Genomic DNA, 22,675 nt, shown 5'->3' on the forward strand with positions numbered 1-22,675 from the left:
TTCTCACAATCAGAAATGGGGGACTAAGCAAGAGAGAAAATATTTTTAGAATCTCAGGTACAGTTATTTAAGGGCTATCATTTGTACCTTGCTAGAAATAGCTCCTCATCAGAAAACCAGTGATGACCTCTACTGTGTAAAAATATAGTGGGTGGGCTTCTAGTGTGCCCATAATTTATTTGGAGTTCTGTCTTGGTCATGGCATTTTTACCTTTCTGGTTCTTTGTTAGTTCATTTATAAAGCCAGAGGGTAGAGTCTGTGATTTCTAAGGTATTTTTACTTCTAAAATTTTATGGTTCTATTTTATTTTTATTGTTGATCATTACACAATTTGACAACTTAGCTAAAATCACTCCACATTCTGTATACAAAGATAACTGCACCGTGCTTCAGAATAGTAAGGGTATTTTAAATTTCCTTTTATACATTTGTTTTATATATTATGAGGATAAGATGTTTAACATATTGGGTTTTTCTTCTTCCATGCATGCCATATGCATTTAATAAATGGCAGTCGGCAGACCACAGGGCAGCTTGGGACTCCCAGCAGGCAAATCCCCACCATTTGAGAGCTCACCTTGCAGCAGACAGACATGGTGGCTCGGTACAGGTATTTTCTGATTTTTGCATGAGTGATTATTACCCAGATTTATACAACTAACCCTTTTTTTTGGAACTCATGGCATGATTTCATATCTTAATGGAAAATTTGTTGCTGAACTTCTCTAGCCATAATTCTATTCCTTTGTTATTTAACCAGAAAAGCCAAAATTAACATGGTCTAGAAAGACCATCAGGAATACCAAGATTTTTCCTTTGTTCATTTTTGCAACTATATGCAACAGTATTTAAGTCATACAGGAGATTAGAAAAATAAACAGTATTGTGCTTGAAATAGGTATTAAACTTGACTTTCTAATAATAAGATCAGTCTTTTTAATGCTTTAATTAATAGAACATTTTTGTATTTTTTCCCATTCATTGACTTTGCCTCCTTTAAACTTAATCAGTTAAATATCTTTTTTCATCCTTAGTACTCAGAATATACTTTCTGATTAATTGTTCAAATAAACATGACCCTAATTTTTATAATAGCATGTTTTGTTTGTACTTATAAAAAATATGAGATGGAAATTTTGATGACAAATGTTTAATACTCCCGTCAATAAATTGTGTGCCTTTTTAGATAAATTTAAAGCACTCCCTTATTTATGATTTCTTTTCACCTTTTTTATACACTTAGAGACAGCTACTTATATGTACTCAGCCCTCCATTGCCCCGTAAATTTTAATCATTTATGTATATTGTAGAAATAGGGAAAGATTGCTGCATCTCGTATTGTCTTTTAAAACGTTAGTTTTAGGTAATCTAAAAGCTTAAAGTAAGTGAGATAACAAATGTTATCTCAGTACATTTCTATTTAGAATTTTTTTTATATTTTTATTTTTTCTTTACATATTTTCACCTGAATAATTTGCAATTTTATCAAATTTGCATTTTTCTTAATGTATATATTTAATCAACTGATTCTGTACTCTGGATTCTATTCTTTCTTGATTTGAATTCTAAAAATTAAATCTTATGAGCTCTCAAGTCTTTCTCACCATTAAATTTTAGAGGTAATTTAAATTATGTAATCAAGTACTTTTGTAGACTTTTGTAGTTTATGGAATTTTCAGTAATGTGTGGTAGACTTATTTGAGTAGATCTATAAAAGTCTAGGGTGAAGGACTTAGAGGCAAGGGTATCTAAATTGTAAAAATTTTTATGACCTCAATTCATATAGTTAGAAAAGCTAACCAAGCAAATTATATTCTATTTGCATAACACAAACTATATTTTGTACATATCTATATATGTTCATATGTTTTTAAGTTTGTGTGTATGTGTGCAAGTGTTTTGCTCAGTGCAACAATTAAGGCACTATTAGAAAATTGTCCTACCATTTCTGTACCATTACCAGATTTATTTTCTTAGCCTCTTCTTACTCGTATGTGATTCCCTGAGGTGGCTCAAAGGGTCAATGAATTTCATTATTCACTCATTATTTCACTACTTCATGTTTATTGTTTCACATGTTTTCACAGAGGTGTTTGAACATTGCTCATTTCTCATTATTTCTAAGAGTTTTCAGCCTACTGAGACTACATTGGACTTCATCCTAATGTTCAATAAGTGATCAACTTAATAGATTTCTAGTAATACATAAATACATAGGTAAAACAAAGAATAGTATTTTCATTGACTTCATGTATTTTATAATATTAACTGACACATGATATGATGGACTAATATGACAGCCTAAGTAGGATCATGCCTGAATCCTTCCCACTCCAAAATAAAGACTGAATTCATTTATAATTTATGTCCTGTACACTTTCAAAATTATTTGAAAATTTATGGTATGACCCTTGTGTAATTGGACTAATGAAATTATAAATTAAAACATAATAAGACCAAAGAAAAGTACCTGAAATTTGAACTAATATTATTATAATTGAATACTATGTTTGATTCTAAATGAAGGCAGAAAGGGAAACAATATGTTCTATTAATATTACTCTCGTTGTCTGATGGAGGAGAAATAGAGAAAAAAACTTTTTAGTAATACAAAAGTATGAGAAGAATTTGCCTTGGGCTTCTTTGTGCAATGATCATTAAATCACCTGTTGAACAAACTTTCAAGCATTGGCTTTGTAGGAGAGGCAAAGACTTTATATGGCAATTGAATTATTCATAACAAACATACTAAGAGTGTATCATCAGATAGATATTTTAGGAAAGACATTTCCATAATTAATAGGTAGCTGTCTGGTGTTGAAATGTGATACAGATTTAAGATATCCAGAAACAGAATCAACAGTTACTTAAAATGAGCCTTGGTAAAACTATGGCTTTCACTCCTCATCAGTGCAGTCTTTTCCTTGGAACTGATCTTTGCTGTCAGTGCAGCACTGAAAATCATTCCAAGCTGTTTAGAGTTGACATATAAGATGAAATCTCTTGCCATTTTTGACCTATGGAAAAATCCTCAGATATTTATTTCACATGTACTTTTAGTGGAAATTACCAGCAGAGTCTACATTTGAACTCCCCACCTTTCCAGAATTACTGTATAGCAGACCAGACATAGAGTTACCAAGTTGATGATGTTGCAGTTAAGATCCCAAGCTCTGCAGTCAGATTTGAGTTCAAATTCTGTGCCAAGTTTATTTATTAGTAAATGAGGATTTTAACAATTCCTCTACCTTATGGTTTTGTTGTGAAAATTTTAAAGAGTAATTAGCATAGAGCTTGAGGCTTAGGAAATGTTAGATAAGTAGAATCTGTTGTTTTTGCAAATTAAGAAACTTGAGTAGTAGTTTTATTTTATTGATCTCTGGGAAGTGAAGTATTAGAGGTATAGTCAAAAGAAAGCATTGATGAATGGGATTTTTCTAATTTTATCTCTTTAGTTCAATCATATTAAGTCAGTAGCTAAAAAGAAACAGCTGTACATTCGATAAACTTTTTCCATTCACGAGAATAAGAATAATATTCAAATATCTAAAAACTTTATTTTGTATCGGCCTGTGTTCTGGAAAACCCCTAGGGTAATCAAGTGTGCCCCTCTTGGTTCTCTCTTAGAATCATTGGTAATAATAAATATGGCTGAGAAACTCAGACTTAACCACATTCAGTGTCTTGGCCATTCATTACTCAGCAAATAGCTAAGTGTTCGTTATATGCTAGGCTCTTCTAGGTTTTTTTGAATGAAAAGAAGTGTATAAAGACATGGTGCCTGTGTCCATAAAGAAGTCAGTGGAGAAGGCTGATGAACACGCAGGGTGATACGTGGAGATAGCACAGGGTACTAGGAGAATTGATAGGAAAAGCACCTAACCTGGATGAGTCAAGACTTTCTGGGGAAAGTGACATCTAAACTGAGACATAAAGAATCAGTGGGAGTTAATCAACTGAAGAAGATAGAAGGGGTCAAGAGAGGAGTATACCAGGCAGTGAAGACAGTATGAATAAGGTTGTGGCGAGAGAGACATATTGAGAAGCTGATTTAGTCAAGCTGGTGTGTGTTGAGAAATGAGACTGAGAAGGTATGCTGGAGGTAAATCACAAAGGATCTACCGGGTCTTGTTACTAAATTTGGCTTTATTCTGAGGATAATGGGTAGCCATAAGGGGATTGGGAGACCAAGTTTGATTAGTGTTTTCTAAAGATTGCTTTTGCTGGAGACTAGATTGAAAGGAGACAAGTCTAAATAAGGGATACAGCTGTCAAAAGTCTGTAGTTGAGGAAAAATATTGAGTAGTGGGGATAACAAGAAATGAAAGACTTTGAAAAGAATTAGAAGGTTGAGTTTAGTTGGGTATGGGCCTGAGGAAAAGTTCCGTTGTTACCCCTTTTTGATATGTTTCTACATGGCAAATCAAGATCCCCAAAATTAGGTTTTAAAATATACCACTGACAACAGATAGTAGTAATCTCTAATTCCATTTTAGCTGTGCTTTTCACTGTAGCACAAATCCATTGAGCTCAGTGCCAACTGAAAATCTGATCCTGTATAGAGGCAACTGTAAGCAAAGGTAAAAAGACAAATATTAAGGACACTGCTGAAAAATTGTTTACATGCTTGTACTATGTACATGTACTATGAATACCTCCTGATTGTTTGGAAATCTCTTATAGTTGTACAGTCTTTGGTTTGAATCTAACGAATAGTGTGACTCTGAGCACTTGGGAGAAAAAGGGGCAGAATTACAAATGGTGCATATATGTTGTGCAACCAGGCATTGTTGAGGAAAACGAAAGAATAACATTCATTGTTGTAATAAGCAGTCTGATCTTTCAGCCGATAAAGCATCAGAACAAATAAAAATACAGCTGGTGATAACGGAAAAGGATTAGGCAAATGTATCTTGAGATGATAATAAAACATACGTGATTAAAAGTCAAGAGGAATAGTAGATACCATTATCTCAATTACATTAATTGTGAATACTGACCTTTCTAAAACACTTCTAATACTAGTTTTAGTCTATAAAATATTTGAAAATGCAGTTATTAACAAGGAACAAAATCTAGTGACTATTACAATCACATCTTTCTATTCATAGTTTTCTGGGGTACTGAAATCTGCAAAAGAGAGGTTGTGGAAGGAGTATAGTTATATGCCTTTATTACATAAATTGTAGTTCATCTCCTTTGATCTAGTTTAGGAAATTCCTTATCTATTATCATTGGGGTAAATCAGTATTATGATCTTTTTTTTTTGCATTAATATTTACAGTAACATCTCTGAAGACTGGGATGATCAAGGAAAATAATTATCCTGAGTGGGAGTTAATTGAAAATCCATTTTGGCTTATCTTTGTTGAAAGTTTGTGAGCATGTCACTGTGCTTTAGGGTCATCTTTTGCAATACCAAGAATACCAATTATGCCTTTAGTCTTTAGGATATGTAAAGAAGTTGGTTTCATATAGTATATGTATACTGTAACACAGGTTCAGGAAATTATTTGAAGTCACTCTTTTAACTATTAATATATCTCATTAGTGTGCTTTCTTATAGATGCCTTTTAAAAAAGCTGAATACATAAATATATAATGTTTTAGAATTTCTAATCGATGATTGGATAGATGAGAATTTGGCTAATTAATATATTTGGTAAATTCATACATTGTATCAAGGCTCTACTTGGTAATCTTGCTTACAGGATATCAAATAGGAAGACAGGCGGGGCGTGGTGGCTTATGCCTGTAATCCCAGCACTTTGGGAGACTGAGGCAGGTGATCACTTGAGGTCAGGAGTTCAAGATCAGCCTGGCCAACATGATGAAACCCCATCTCTACTAAAAATACAAAAATTAGCCGGGCATGGTGGTGCACACCTGTAATCCCAGCTACTTGGGAGGCTGAGGTAGGCGAATCGCTTGAACCCGGGAGGCGGAGGTTGCAATGAGCCAAGATTGTGCCACTGCACTTCAGCCTGGGTGACAGAATGAGACGCCATCTCAAAAAAAAAAAAAAAAAAAGGCAATTAGGAAGACAGTAGTATAACTAATTTAATTCATTATATTTGGAAAGTACATTAATTGGCTTTTAAAAATCATTGACAATAAAGATACTACGTGTTATGTCTGTACTCTATAAAGTCTATAAGAATAACATCTTTTGGAATTGGATTTGTCAGGCATCTGTTAAGTTTACGATTATGTCTCAGACTTGCTTGTGAGCTCTTTCTCCAATATCCCTCTTAAATTCTGACAGTAAAACTGGAGTCTAGTTGCCTTTTTTTTTTTTAATCTTCTTAAAATCAGAACCGTAGTAAGTTTCTTGTTAAATTGGGAATGTCAGAGGAAATTTTTTTTTAAGAACAACAACAATCCTGTATAATGCCTGAATTATTTTTTGAAATGTCAAAACTCAGAATATCTGCCATTTTTATATACTTTTAAGAAATCAGCCTGATGTACACTAGTATTTCAGAGACTCATCTTCTAGTTCAAGTTATAATTCTAGAAATGTCACTTAAATAGAATTGTTCTTTAGAATTTGGCTTATAAAAAAATTTGTACATATTTGATTGTTTTAGCCTTCCAGGAATATAATGATATATTATTTACAGTATTATATCTTCATTACTTCTTTGTAAAACCCTTTTGCAAAAAGACACAAATTTTAAGTGAAAATACTTTTAATGCCATGATACAGTCTCAAGTCACTGGTGTTAAATAGGCCAGTTTTATGAAGGTCAACAACAATATCCTATCTTAACTCTGTTACCACAGTGATTCTATTCTGAGCTTGGGATACTAGTCTCTACTCAGAGGATTGGGGAATCTGGGAAACCCTGGAATATTTACATTAAAGGAAGATGTTGCTTCTTTCTGGTCTGGTTCTGGTCAACCAGGTAAAATGGGATTTGAAACATTTCAATAAAATAAAGTTTACCAAAGTCAGCTATAAAAAGTCTTCCTCTGTGAACTGAAGTAAATCAGATTATATAATTGCAGTGTATATATAGTCACTGTTGCTAGAAAATGTGTTGTAATTAATGTTGCTAGAATTTAGACTACCTGGGTTTTAAAATTTTCAGTTATGTTGCTTAAAATAAGGGAAGACGTGTCAGAGGAGCTGCCTGTAAGTTGAGGTGGCATCCCTCTACCTTTCTAGGGCCATTGAACAAAAGGGAGACTAAGAAACCTGTTGTATAGTATGTTGAGAAAAGAGCAGTGGAAATTGTTCAGTGAACTGTTTGATTATGTACTGGATACATGTACTCTGTTCAAGGTAGTGGAGAATATGTGAGATAAGAATACTGCTTTCTATCTCCTTTCCAATTTAGTGCAGAGGCTCTGACATTTTCAAAATTAAGAATAAAGAACCAAATTATGTTCAATAATTAGAACAGATAATTATTTTTAAATGTTTTCAGAGAGAGAGAAATAAAGAGAAAAAATTTACAACTCAATAGAATGACAGAAAGGAGGAAGCAAGTACCCCAGAAAAGGAGAGGCATGCTTAGATCTAAGAGTATTCTTTTCTTTAGATTGCCTTTGAAGATTATCAAGGCAGTTTTGTGTGTTTTCAGCTGTAGGCACAAATGCAGTGTTCATTTCTAAGTACTTACTCCATATAGGATATAGGAAACTGAATTTCCACTATTCCTAAGTTAACTCAAATATGTTGGTTGATTTGTAGTTATTAATACTTTCCTTGGAAATGGAGAGGGTCTTGTTTCTCTACATTAAAGTGTCAGGTCTACAAGGACAGGGATGTTTATCTTGCTTACTTTGATATTCCAAATACCTAGAACAGTGCCTAGCATGTTGTAGACTAAAGTAAGAACTTAATTAAGTTTTAAAAATATAATGTACTAAAATACTACTTTTAAGTCTAATAGTCAGTTGTCAACTCTGTAGCCCATGCCAGTGTTGCTAACCTTTTATTTCATTTAAAGAGATTAGGTAGTGAGTAGGAGGGGCATCAAAGAGAATTCTTAGATTTTTGAGTCTGGAAGTCTAGAAGATGGGAGGGCTTTAACTGAAATGGGAGCCATAGGAAGAGCAATACATTTCAGAGGGAGTAGGATAAATTTTCCTTCAGAAATGCAGAGTTTGAAGTGCCAAACTTGGCTTAGCAAACTGAGGATATGGGTGAGTCGTTAGGCCTAGGGAGTCCTTTACCTAGAGGTGATAGTTGAAGCCATGATTATAGATGAAACATAGTGATAATGATGGCGACCATTTATTGAGCTCTTCCCATATGCCAGGCACTGTGCTTTATATGTTGACATTTATATATTGATCTCATCTCACCCTCATGTCAGCTTTGTTAATTAGATGCTACTGTTCACCATTTCATACTTGAGAACACTAAGGTTTAGCAAGGTAAGGTATCTTTCCCAGAGTCTCATAGCTGGTAAGTGGTAGAGCTAGGCTTTGAGTCTAGACCCAACTTACTTCAGAATTTTCAGCGATTGCCAAGTGAGTTGATGTGATGTACAAGAAAATGAGGCACCGAGCAGAGTATCCTGAATACATTTTCTAGGAATCTTTGGTAACCTTTAAGATAACTCTTATTAGGGTTCTTATGTAGGGTTGGAGAACTGATTGCAAGGAGTAAAGGAATAAACACATGGAAAATTTTATAAAAATGGAAGTGGTGAGTTATATACTTTTTTTCCAAAAAGTTTAGTGATGAGGGAAAAGGAAGAAATAGGACAATAAGGCGAATTTGCGGAAACGAGAGAATTTGGGAGAATTTGGGAATTTCCGCATGATTTTTATCTTGTTTCAGGATTTCATTCATGCGTACATGCATTCATTTATTTCAACAAATATTTATTGAGTGCCTATTCTGTGCCAGGCATAGCAGGAAACAATACAAGGTCTCTGTTACCCTGGAGCTTAATTTTAATGGAGGTAGGGACGGATGTCAAGAAATACAACAAATAAATGAACAAGCGGATAAGAAAAACACAAACACTGATAAATACTGTACAGATAATTTAAAATAGGGTGTAACATAAAAGACTGTGTCAGCATAGACATTTTTAGCTGTGTGATAGAAAAGGCCTGTCTCAGAGATGCTCTTTGAGAATCTGAAAGATGAGAAGTCAGCTAATAAGTAGGAAGAGAATTCTAGGCAGTGACAATAGATAATGCCAAGGCCTGTAAGTGGGAAGAATCTTGACATACTGGATGGAGGCTAGTGAGCTTCAGAGAAGGTGATGTGAGATCAGAAAGGTAGGCAGGCATCACATCATGTGGGACTTTGTCAATTTGTGTAAGGAGTATAGATTTTTTATTCTAAGTGGAACGGGAAGCCAACAGTTGGAGAGTTTTAAGCAGGGAGCTATATGTGATGTGATTTGCATGTTAAAAGGAGCACCCTGATTGCTGTGTGGATAATACTTTTGAGTGGGGGACAAAGCAGAAGACTAGATGATAGGTTTTTGCTCTTAATCACATAAGATATCATAGTGGCTTGGACTGGAGTCCTTGTATTAATAGAGATGGTAAGAACTGATTAGATACGGGATATGTTTGGAGAAGGATTTAACAGGATCTGCCATTGATGGATTAGATGTGGGTTTTAAGTTAAAGAGGAATCACAGTGACCCCTACATTTGAACAACTGGGTGAATGATGGTGTTGTCTATTTAAACGGGCGGTTTGAAATGGAGACTTGAGCATAATTGCAGATTGAAGTGAAGGGTCCATTAGAAGGAGTAATATTGAAGTTTTTCAATATTCAAGGAAAGTAATTCATGATATAGCAAGGTGCCAAAGGACATAGGCACACAAGAGGAAACTGATTGAGACATACATGTAGGAGTTAGCCTTAAAAACCAGAGGGAAGGAGACAGAAGACAGAGATTTCGAAAAGGAAAGGAAGTTGAAAAGCACGTATTAGATGACCTTGATCTTTAATACAATGCTAGACCTATTACTGTATTTAGTTATGAACATGTTGCTACCTATTGTTTTGTTCCTCACATTAACTTTCTAATTGAAATACTTTAACCTTAATTATGTTTATCCTTGTATAACCTATTTAGTATGTATGTATATTTATGAGTGTGTGTACATATGTATATATATAAAAAATTTTTTTAAACAGGTTGTAAGTTCTACAAATGGAGAGTTAAACACAGATGACCCCACCGCAGGACGTTCAAATGCACCCATCACAGCCCCTACTGAAGTAGAAGTGATGGATGAAACCAAGTATGTGTTTATTTTACTTGTTTTAGTAACTCTCTGTTTTTAAATTATGCATGTTTGAGATTTATAGTTACATACAATTATTTCAGGAAATTTTTTTTAGGGAATAGGTGCATGCAAAACAAGTGGTATACTTAATTATTTTAATCACTAGAATAAGTTTAAAACAGTTCTATTCCAGTAAATATTTTAATAATACAAAATATTTAAGAACTGTGTTCAAATTCTTATTTAGAATTGACAGCGTTATTTTTAGCTTTTGAGTTTTAGGAGTGTTGATGCATGGAAGTTATTGATGTACTATCAGTCTTTTTTCTGTAAGCATAAGAGTAAATATTAACTTTATAAAATGCATGTTTTAATATTTTGAATTAGTTTTTCAAAACATAAATTATAACAACATTGCTTGGAAAAAATTAAGTATGAAAAACAATGTGATAATTTCAATGTGGGCTGTTTCTGATTCTCTCTCTCTGTCTCTCTTTTTTTTCCTTGTATTTTTTTTTGTGTGTGTATAGCTGCCAGAAAGTGTTGAACATGTGGTGAGTCTCAAGTGTAGGCAGGCAGAAATAGCTCCGTTGACTGTAATTTCAAATATTTAGCATCATTTTGTGTATTTTGAAAACAAAACTCTCAACACAGCAATTATAATTGGTAAAAGTTATTCAAAAGTATTTGATATCATTAAGATAGCTCAGAAAAAGCAAGAAATAATTGTTTGAGGAGCTCTTTTGCCTGCTGCAACTTTTTTACTTTAAGTGACATAGATTTGGGGCCACTTTTTAATTGCATAGATGATACACCAACCCTGCTTGTGCTTGTGCATTTGTTTTATAATAGTTTTTATTTGCTGTTTAAATAGATAGATTTTTGCATTAAGCTTTCTTTTTTCTGTTTGCAATTGTTAAATACATGTAGCAGATCTCATCCCCCACAGTAGTATCACTAAAACAGTATTTCATTTACTAACCAGTTATCATTGCCCTTGAATACAATATTGATAAATTTCATGATAACCTTGTAGTGAGAAAGCCATTTTAAAAATCCTCATCTAAATAGTTACTAATAATTGCAGATATTATGGAAAGTAGTATTAATAGAAATAATTGGGGATTTAAATTATTTTCTGACATTTGCCTTTAGTTGTAATACTGTGCTTAAAATGCTTCTGTCAGTTTCAGGACAAATTTTGAGTCAGACTGGGAGTGAATAAAGGAAGTTGCTTAGTTTAGTAAATTTTGAAATATTTTACTTATATCCAAAGACACCTTATATAATTTTCAAAATAATGCTCATTTGCTGGCTGCAAAATTAGGAAACTTTCGTGGATTTTTTTCTTAAAGAGCAGTGATTAAGAATCCATTTTAATCACTTTTGACTATAGAATGTATTGACAGTGTGACTAAGACTAGTGTATTTCAAGATATAATTAGCTGTATACTTGTATATTTTTATGAACCACAGAAATAAATCCCTGAAAGTATAGTCTTACTTGTGTGTTTTTAAATCAGAGATAAAAACAACAGCTTATCTTTGTGAATTTTAGGTACAATCCTAAGACAGGAAAGTAGGGTGGTGGTGTGACAGATTCGACTGCACATGTCCTTTGCAGTTAAACATAGTTTGTAGAATCCTGTTTCTGCCACTGATTTGTTACCTTCAAGAAAGTTTTGTTTCTTTTTCTGTAAAATGAAGCTAATAATACCTACTTCAGAGGTTGAGAAAATTAAATGTGATAAAGCCCTGGTGTTTTGTCTGGCACACAGCAGGTGCTCAATAGCTATTATTACCCCTGTTTATTTCTTCTCTTCCAGCTGCCAGTGACATTTCTCATCTCTGTTTTTGGGCTTGTGCCTCTTTATCTGTGTTCTATATTTTTACTTCCATACCCACACTCTTCACTGAAACTAGCGGTTCTGTGTTTACATCCTCCTGGAGACTTGCTTTTAATCAAATTTATTAAATTTATCCATTTATTCATTTAGCAGTTACACTGCTGAGGTTTCCGAAATACCTAATACTGTCCTTGTTCTTAAGTACAAGCCAGCAGGAAGATTGCAGTTGTACTAGTATATGTCGGTATATGATTAATATGATGAAAAAGATATTTTTAAAAATGGTTAGAGGTTGTAAAGATAAAGATTACTTGCTGACATGGATGATCAGAGAATACTTGATGGAAAGTGGCTCTGAAGAATGGCATAGTAATTTATGCAGCTGGGATGAGTGTGGGTGTGTGTTTGGGTCCCTATCTGTAGACACTGGAGGATGTGAAAAAAGGAAGTGGTGGGAAGGCTGTTCCTATAGGAAGCGTTCTCCATTGCCTGCCATATTTCTTGGCATGACATCAAGGCCTCTCGTACCTGTCATAGTCTGGCCCTTGCCTATCTTTGCAACTCCGTTTTCCATTCTGAACTTTATATAGCATTGGTTCCTTAAATCTGCCTTTGCTATGTTATCCTCTTTATATACTTCCCACTTCTTGAAACTTACTGAATTTCTTGAAAACAAGGATTTTTTTCATCCTCAGATTCCTAGTGGCTGTATGTCCTAATAAATCATTACTAAATAATTAACAATGTGGTATACCCATACAATGGACTGCCATTTGACAATATAAAGAAATGAAATTGAAAACATTGTGCTAAATGAAAGAAGCCAGATACAAAAGGCCACATGTTATGTGAATCCATTTAATTGAAATGTCCAGAATAGGCAAATATATAGGCACCAAAAGATTGGTGATTGCCCAGGGCAGGGAAGAGGAGGATGGGATATATTTATAGAGTGATGGAAATGTTCTGAAATTAGATAGTGGTGATAGCTGCTCAATTGTGAATACTAAAACACACTGAATTATATACTTTGAAAGGATAAATTTTATAACGTGAAAAATATCTTAATAAAATGGTTGTTTTAAAAAAAGTATAGCAACTCATGATATCAGTGAAGCCTTACATCAGGTGGGTTAGGTAGGTTACAGAAATCCTCAGAACTTTCCTACCTCTTTGCTGGATAAACATTCTATTTAAACAAGATTTTTTTCTTTAGGTTTATTCTAACATTTCTACAAGTTTATTATTGTGTTCCTCATCTCCTCTTAATCTGTGACTAAGAAATTTGGGCATGATTTTTTTTCTTTTTTAAGAGATAGGAATCTTGCTATATTGCCAAGGCTGGCCTTGAACTACTGGGCTCAAGTGATTTTCCTGCCTCAGACTCCCCAGTAGGTGGGACTATAGGTGCACACCACCATACCCAGCTCCTTTTCTAAATTGCATCTTACACTTCTCTCTGCCACCATTTGACACATGACTAGGGACGTGCTTAGAATTCTCTTTCAGAATTTCTTTTTCATCTTTCGTCTTACCTATAATTAGCAGAGATCCTTCTCACCCCACCCCATTAAGTAGAATGTATTCTATAATGCACATTTTAGCATCCTCATGTTTCCTGAGAATAGTACCTCATTGGGGTAAATATTTGATTTCCAAATGATGGAAAATACTCTTTCTCCCATATGGAAAATGATGGGAAAGCTAATTAGCTTCATTAGTAATGAGGTTTTGTCTTTCTTGTTTACTGTAGTTGAGAATTTTAAGACAGGTGATACAAATGATAGCACCTTCATCATTCATTCCAGGTATTTAGGAGAACAAAATAGTTTAAGTATTTACTTTTTAAGTAGTATGAAACCGTCTTTTATTCTTTTTCTTTCTTTCCGTCTTCCAACATTTACTGAACAGATTATCGTGTGTTTGATAATATGATGATTATTAAGATATGTCAAAGTTTGTATACCATTAGGTTGGATGGAACGTATACCAACAACTTTTATACAATGGTTCTCAACCTTGATTTCACATTATAGTTACCTAGGGAATTTTAAAAATGTACTAATATTTCGGCTGTATTTTCAAGGTTTCTGATTTTACTAGTTGGTCTATGGTGGGGCTTGGTTATCAGTATTTTTAAAAAACTTCTCAGGTGACTCTAAGGAGCAGCCAGTGTTAAGGATCATTGGTCTAATACAAAGTATTACACGATTGCTAATCATGTAGGAGAGGGATAATTGTTACTGGAGTTCAGAAAATGGAGTATGTCCTCCTAGTTGGGAAGATCAGAGAAGTCCTCATGGGTAAGGATGCATTTACACTAGTTCTGAAAGATGAGAATGATTTGGCAAGGGAAATGGGTGGAAGGAGTCAGGGAGAAGAGGTTGGAGCAAGGAAAGAATTGAACCAGTCCAAGGAGTAACTCATGCAGGCAGAGAATATATGAACACATTAATGAAAATTGAGATAGGCTAATTTCCCAAATCTCAAAGGGCCTTGGTAGCCAGTAAACAAATTTGGACATTATCTTTCTCAGCAAAAGAAAGGAAGCCAAGAAATGACATGTGGTTTTAAGCCAAGAAACTATGATCAGGTTGATCCTTAGGAAAATTAATTTGGCTGCAGTTATGAGGCTTATGTCACTTCCTGGGGTTCAACAGATTGCAGAAAATGGTTTAAGAATATAAATTAAGTTTTCCTATGAAACTAGATGGAGAATTTATATTTTGGGTTAGTAGTCTCTAGTAAACAAACTGTTCCTTAAAAAATGTTTTAAGATTACAGTATGGGACCATTTGTTTAGTTTCTATAATACTGAGTGTTCAGGAGTTTGATAGTCTCTAGAACTGTAAAGATAAGTAAAGAATAATATGTTTCCTCAAGAGATCAGTTCAGTGAGGAAGAGAGAGGTATAAAAATTATAATACAAAGTGACAGAGACTGTGTCACTCTTTTGGGAGAGAGCAAATGGATTTTAAGTGGAAAGAAGAGCATATGCAAAGATACAGAGGTAAGAAATCCCACTTGGCATATTCTGGGAATGGCAAGGAGATTTTTTGCTTCTTCTTACTTTTCCCTTCCTTCCATCCATAGTATAGGCCACCTGGGAAGGAAGCCTAATGGAGGATGAGACTAAGAGGAGGGTGGAAATAAGTTGGGAACCAAATTCCGAAGAGCTGTGTGAACCTAATGCTTTAGTCAATGTAGAATCATTGATGAGATTTAAGAGGAAAAGGGCATGGCCTTATTTATGATGGGGGCAATTTGGATGACAGATTGGAGAGAGGAGAGACTTAGACTGGGAAGTCCTTTAAAAGGCACTTAGCAGTGGTGGCGGCAAGTTGAAAAGTTCTGAACTAAGCCAACATGAGAAGATGGGAAAATTTTGAAAGTCATTTCAGACTTAAGGGACTAATTGCAAGTGGACAGGGAGGAAGAAGTTGGAGATGAAAATGGGCCTGCAGGCTTTTGGGTGGAGTAATTTTGTAGATGATCTTGTTCTCTGATCTAAACTCTTTTTGCTTAGCTAAACGGTTCCTCGTTTTTTCTGTAAATCAAGAGATCCAGAGATACGAAATTACACTTCAGGTTTAAACCTTAAGGGGAAATATTCTTTGTGAAAGAATTAAAGATTAGATGCCATAAAAGATACTTTCTGTACACTCATCAACCCAGGTCAGGAGAAGCTAGGTCCTGGAGTCCTACGTGGGTAGGTCTAGGAGGTACCAACAGTCTCTCAACCAAAGGGTGAGCAGTGAGTCATCTTAGAAGGGATAAATAAGAACATCATATCCAGATAGGGAAACATGCTTCAGTTTCTGGGTGGATTTGAGAGAAGAAAGTATATGTCATATATCCAGGAAGACAAGGCAAATAGATGAAGAAAAAGGCAGTGAACAAAGGAGAAATGGTGGTGCGGTGTCAATAGCAAAAGCCTTTGTGTGTTTTCGGACTTTGATCCGTTTTGATTGCCTGTTTGTTGCCTAATAGTATTTAAAGAAACTAAAGTTGTTTCTAAAGTTCATCTTAGGACTTAACATTTATTCCCAAATAATTTTAGAGTAGAGATGTAGCTTCACATTTTGAGAGGCTGATGTGGAAGGATTACTTGAGCTCAGGAGTTTGATACCAGCCTGGGCAACATAGTGAGATCTTGTCTCCACTAAAAATAATTTTTAAAAAATTGCCTGCTGGGTGCCTGTAGTCCCAGCTACTCAGGAGGCTGAAGTGAGAGGACCACTATTAAATAAGTACTAACTTTGTGCCAGTTTGTTGGGCTATAACTGAGCAGTCCTTTATGAAGCTTAAATTCTAGTGCAAAGGCAGATAATAAATAAAATAATTTCAAAGTAAGAGTAAGTTATTACAGAAAAATAAAACAATAGTGTGATCAAGTGGCTACATGGGAGCAGCACTGTTTCAGATTAAGTGCTGGGGAAGAGGAAGCAATTGAGATGAGACCTGATTTCTTAATTTCTAAGGCTATAAATTAGCTATTTCGGTAATTGCTTTTATCTTAAGAAATAAGCCATAAGGTTAAAACATCAATTTATTTCCTAACTTCTGTAAGTATATCATATTTTTAGCACCTCTCTCTTATCTATGTGTTTGGATGTATTTGTATCACATAAGGCAATGCTGTCCTCTGGTGGTAGTAACTTTAATAGCATGCCAGCTGTACTTTTGCAAATCTGTTATAAGGATGTGTTCTTTATTTAGTGGGATTTATTTAAAATAGATATCCTTTTTAGATTGTGTTTGAATTTAAGGGCCATTAGAATTTATTTGAAAATCTTATTTAGTTTCAAATAAGTGCTTGTCATAGTTCAGTAAAACACTGTTGAAGGAAAGATTACTTAAGTGTGAAGATCTCAACTCTCAGAACTCTCAGTACTGGAAATACAAACTAAGCAAAGTAAATTGCTGATACAAGTGTAGAAAATCTAGGACTTGGTCTTGTTCATCAAAATGTGTATTACATTAAATTACCCATTTCAAAGGGCTAATACAACTTTAGAAAATTTTGAAAGAATCTATTTGGAATTTGAAAGGACAGTGTTTAAGAATAGTGAGCATTATTAAAGGAATTTTATATCAAACAATAAATTTCAATTGAAATATGGCTATATACTTAAATTTAATATTCTAAGTATTTGTTCTGTCACTTCTAAATACCTATTTTATGTCTTGCTTTCTGCCATTTGGACATTTTTCTTCTCTTTTCTAAGTCTTAAATTTAAAGGTTCATTTGGAGTAAAGGATTTTATTTTTTAGAAAGTAATTGAGATTTGAGAAATATTAGGTAGCTGACAGTTAAAAATAAATTTGACTTATTTTTTTAAATCCAGAACAAATCTCTTACATCTGTAGTCTTGTACTGTGGCAGCTCTTCTCTAGGCTCTTGACTGGGTAATCCATTTCCGTTCTTTCTGCTAGTCATCTCCATGAGAGTAAAGTTGATAAACATTCATCATTACATATATTTCTAGTTGAATCTTTATTATTTACATTCCATGGTCTAGTCGATGTGTACTGTTTGGTTTACTTAAAAAATGCAGTTGTGTAATTTGGTTTTCAGTACCCTCATAGTCGTTTCATAATTATGGCAGAAATCACAATAAATAATTTAAAATTATTTTTGACTGAAGATAATGTGGGTAGAGAGATTATGTAATTTAACTGGACGATGTAGATTTCTGTTTACATTTATTTCACGGAAGTATATAAAACATATCTAGAAGTTATGTTATATTCAGTAATCTTTTGCTGGATGGGACACCTGAAGCTTTTTTTTTTTTTTTTTTTTTGAGACAGAGTCTCACTCTGTTGTCCAGGCTGGAGTGCGATGGTGCAATCTTGGCTCACTGCAACCTCCATCTCCTGGGTTCAAGTGATTCTTCTGCCTCAGCCTCCTGAGTAGCTGGGATTACAGGCGCCCACCACCACGCCCAGCTAATTTTTGTATTTTTAGTAGAGACAAGGTTTCACCATGTTGGTCAGGCTGGTCTTGAACTCCTGACCTTGTGATCCACCCACCTTGACCTCCCAAAGTGCTGGGATTACAGGCATGAGCCACCGCACAGGGCCAAAGCTATTCTTTTATGAATATAGATTGGTAAGAATTATAGAAACATCTTTATAAGGTCATATTATACACAGTCTGAATTGGGAGCTCTCGGTGATGAAATCACCATGTGTATAAATATACTTTGCTTTTATTACAAAATGTGATTTATAAACATGCCCACACACGCACAGAGGGTTTCAGTGGAAATCAGGGATACCCAACCATGCTTGTCTGTGCCAAAAGTAAACTCAATGTTAGGAAGGGGTTGACTGTTAAAGGTTAAAAGAAAAGGTGCCTAACTATATGTAGTGTTGTCATGTTGTATATTCTAATAGACTGACTCAGACTGTGAGGCTTTTAAGATAGGTGTGTATGTAATTTTTTTTCTTTTTTTTTTTTGGTGGGAGCAGATCAGTGATTCTCATTCTTCATTTCATACCAGACCACAGCATTTTCCCACAGCAGCCTTGATGTGTTGCATCTCCTCATGACTAGAAGAATTTACTGTGAGAGAAACTAGTTCTCTTAAGGATTACATCTAGATTTTTTTTTTTTTAAACTTTTTCTTTTAGAGGCAGGGTCTTGTTCTGTTACACAGACTGGGATTCAGTGGCACAATCATAGTTCAAACATTCTTCCTGCCTCCGCCTCTCAAGGAGCTGGGACAACAGGCGGGTGCCACCATGTCCAGCATGTGTGTGTGTGTGTGTGTATATTTAGAGATACTTGTGTATGTGTATATATAGTTAAAGAGAGAGAGAGATTTAGAGATGGGGTCTTGCTGTATTGCCCAGGCTAGTCTTGAATTCTTAAACTCCTGAGCTCAAGCAGTCCTCCTGCCTTGGCCTCCCAAAGTGCTGGGATTACAGGCATGAGCCACTGTGCCCAGCTAAGATTTTTTTTCACCTAGAAATAAAAGTCAGGATTATATTGTTTTGCATATGCAATTTTGACTTGTACAATGGAATCACCTCAGTTGTGCTACTTTAAATATTAAGCATAGTTTTTACCTTAACTAAACTTTCAATAAACTTGACCTTCTTTAACTCTTAAAGAATTTAAAATTGCCAGTCTTGACATTCTATAAAATGTGTTTTCTGTTTTTCACTTTTTTAATATGATGGAAAATGTTGACTAGTGTATATTGGAGTATCTTTTTATTTTTGGAGTCTAAACTGATTATTGGTAAGAATAAGCTCCCCAGTGTTAGGATCATTATTGCCTTCCTAATGGCTTCAACAATCACATATAAATATCCGGGAGAAAGGGTGAGAATGCATAGAATGAAATTCTCAGTTAGTCTTAGTGAAAAACCTTTTGAATTTAATGGCTCCTTTTTATGTTGCATAGAGTGTCTTGCTATTCTTAAAAGGCATGTGGATGAAACATAATAGTAATAACTCTGCCATATTTTCACTAATACATACGCTTCATTGGTGTAATCACTGTTTATCTTGCACTAGACTGTTGCTTTTTATGATCATTTAAGTTAATATGATACAGTCAACTTTGTGACATTTTAGTGCTTTTAAACTAAAAAGAGTGTTTCCCTCATCTGCAGGTGCTGCTGTTTTTTCAAACGAAGGAAAAGGAAAACCATACAGCGCCACAAATGACTCTGGACACAGACAGATCCTGGGGAGTTACTTACATGTTCATCTGCTGTCTTGTGATTAAAATCATCTCTGTAGTGACCACATATATTTTCAAGGACTCACTCTTAGAAACAAAAATGTCATACTTTCATACTTCATTTTGTGGTTGTCTTACATTCTTTTTTTTTTTCTAATTGAACTTTTATGGAAGCTTTAAAGTTTTGTCAAAACATGAGTGCTGTGCGCATCAGTGAATGGAATGGACCAATGAGGTGGTATCGATGAATATAATTCTATAGAACATTTTTCAGAAGTTCTTCTGTTGCAGAAAGCATACAGTATCTTAAGTGTCAACCAGTTGTATACCTAATCTGGTTTTTTATAACTTCTGTAAGGGCATAATCAAACAGGAATTTTCTTTCTCAGTGGATAATACAACAGAGAAAACAGAGTTGCCCAAATATTTAAAAGAAGTTATTCCTTGAGAAGTTCATATTTTGTGACATCTGCATTGATTTCAGTGTTACTGATGGTACTGTTATTCATAAGTCATATTAACATTCTCTCTGTGAAATCATGGTACAGTCACTGCCCAGAGGTACTGAGGAAAAAGCAATATGGGTTCCGCAGATGGTAGTGGTAAAATGAATCTTAAGTAGTGCGGTAAATATGTGCTCTGCTTTTGTTGCACCACCATGTGAAGTACTGTGTTGCAGAAGTGGCAAAAGCGCTTATTTTTTAAAATGCAAAATATTTGTACAATGTAACTTTATGCTTCCAAATAATAATGTATGTTAGACAGCAAGAAATGAATACTTTAAACAGTGATATATGTTGGAGTTACAAAGAAATACACTAAGGAGAGGTAGTAAATGTGAACCTTGTTGCAATGTGTAAGGTGGAAGCCTAAAGAAATCTCACTGAAACTTACTGCTGAATGATTACATTCTCCCCTAAGCAGAAAACTTTGGATGTGCCATGCAATGGTGTCTGTGTAATTATTTTGCTCTTTGATAAAAAAAAAAGACCCCCAGCAATAAAAAGTGGGTCACTCTATGCCCTCTGTGCACATTAGTCTCTTGTATTCAACTTTGCTGATTCTCTGGAATTTTCCTACTCTTTAGCATAATTTTGATGATTGAAAAATATTTTGGAAAGGATGGGTCAGGTGCTTTGCCTCCATAGTCTTTTGAAGTGCCTGCATATGAACAAAAAAAAAAAACTAATTCTGTAAAAAAGGAAGCCCATTCCACTTTTCAAGTATGCTTTGTTTTAAGCCATAAAGACACACATGTAGTTTTGTCACATTCTGCTAGCCAGAATTTTCAAGAAGGGTTAAAACAAAGCCTGGCTAGAAGGATAATTATTTTGAACAAATCTCATATTCATCTTTCATTTATAAAATTGTTACTTACTCCTTCCATGCAGTCTCTTCGTTGTCTTTAAGTGTGTGCCTTCAGGCATGCTTATTTATTTTTATTGTCTCAAGGTAACATTTAAGATGTATATTAAAGTAAATCTACATTTTTTTACTTCATTATTGCATTTACAGGGATTTAATTATACTTTGTAATTTATTTTTCTTATTAGCCAAAAGTTTAATGCATTTTTTTGATGAATTAGGCACCCACATGAACACCACAAATCAGGACATTGTTTTTCATTGTTGCTATGAATCCTGTGAATGATCTCTTTTTATTTTAAAGACCTACACTTAACCTAGAAAACATTTGCTGTATAATTTGGTCAACAGTTTCCATTCTGTCTATCTGTATACTGTCATGATGTCTTAAACTGCAGGAGTTACATACTGAGTTTATATTTTTATTTGCTTTGAGCAAGGTAGATGGATGTTTTGGCAATTATAATGTGAAACCACTTCTTTCTTTACAGTATTTGACCAAATTTGTGTGTCTATGATATTTGTAAATACATGCGAATATCTGTATTTCTTATCATAAGCCTATTTAGTTTTATTCTCAGTAGGGTTTTTTGGATTGTACAGTGTTTATATGATCTGAACTCCTTATACATAAGAAGGTGTGTATATTAATCCAATTATGGACTTAAAATATTTTAAAAGTATAAATACCCTTATTTGCTGCAAAGACCAGTGTGTAGACATTTGCTTTTTAGCAATATTTTTAAGTGCTCCATTTTAATGCCAAGGAATAAGTCTTTTGGCAACACAAACTGGTCAATAATAGGTAATGCAGGTATGTTCAGGTTAAGCCAACAATGTTTTGCATTTTTATGCTTATTTTCTGTCAACACTAATGAAGTCAACATTGCCTGAATGTCTGAATAATGAAACACATCCCTGTTTAAAAGTATGTAACTGAAAAAGAAATAAAAAAAAAATAAAAGTAGTTTTTTTAAACTTGCTCTTTCCCATTTCCTCTAATGATGGGTAAAATAATGTCACTCCCTAATTTAAGATAGGAATTTTAAAATTTTGCTTTATTTAGTTGGTTATATATGAGAAGCAGAGCTAAAGGAATATGCTTTTGTTATTTTGTTTATGTTTTGTTTTGCTTTCTTGAAATCCAGTGGTAAAGAGCACACACTAGAAAGGATCTAAGCTTTCTTTAATATTGAAAAAAAAATTATACTTCTCTGAACTGTTTAATAGAGCAATAGTTAAATACATCTTCTGATAAATTAAGGGAAATAGAATCATTTTTCCTCTTTGAGAATGGAATCATACTATTATGTTCACAGAAATTAAGCATTATTCCAGTTTTAAGTGAATGACTTTAAAATCATTGCAGATGGGGAGCCCATATTTCTAACAGTATCTCATAGTTCATCATTGTGCTAGGTGCTTTACGGGAGTTTACAAAATGGCATTAATGGTATGCTACTTACTGAGGGATGCTACAGGTAAGATAAGGCAAAGCAGCCTGCTCTCAGCCTGTGAATATTGTGTCCATTAAGCAGCAGAGACCT

The 22,675-nt window shown here is 34.3% G+C and overlaps 1 protein-coding gene across 25 annotated transcripts in view; it reads left to right on the plus strand.

Annotated features, from left to right (window-relative positions):
- Positions 1–22,109, plus strand: part of CSNK1G3 (casein kinase 1 gamma 3) — a 105,359-nt gene extending 83,250 nt beyond the window's left edge. For 11 of the 25 annotated variants that reach the window (XM_031666434.1, XM_031666438.1, XM_031666437.1 and 8 more), the window contains 4 exons: positions 516–611; positions 10,126–10,232; positions 10,748–10,771; positions 19,693–22,109. In XM_031666434.1, the coding sequence (XP_031522294.1) occupies positions 516–611; positions 10,126–10,232; positions 10,748–10,771; positions 19,693–19,747 (282 nt within the window). In that variant the 3' untranslated portion in view covers positions 19,748–22,109. The remainder of the gene's footprint in view (positions 1–515; positions 612–10,125; positions 10,233–10,747; positions 10,772–19,692) is intronic. The other 14 variants (XM_021939647.2, XM_031666444.1, XM_031666445.1 and 11 more) reach the window with 4 other exon arrangements.
- The last annotated feature ends 566 nt before the right edge of the window (positions 22,110–22,675 follow it).

This window comes from Papio anubis, chromosome 5 (genome assembly GCF_008728515.1).
Source record: "Papio anubis isolate 15944 chromosome 5, Panubis1.0, whole genome shotgun sequence".
Classification (NCBI taxonomy): domain Eukaryota; kingdom Metazoa; phylum Chordata; class Mammalia; order Primates; family Cercopithecidae; genus Papio; species Papio anubis.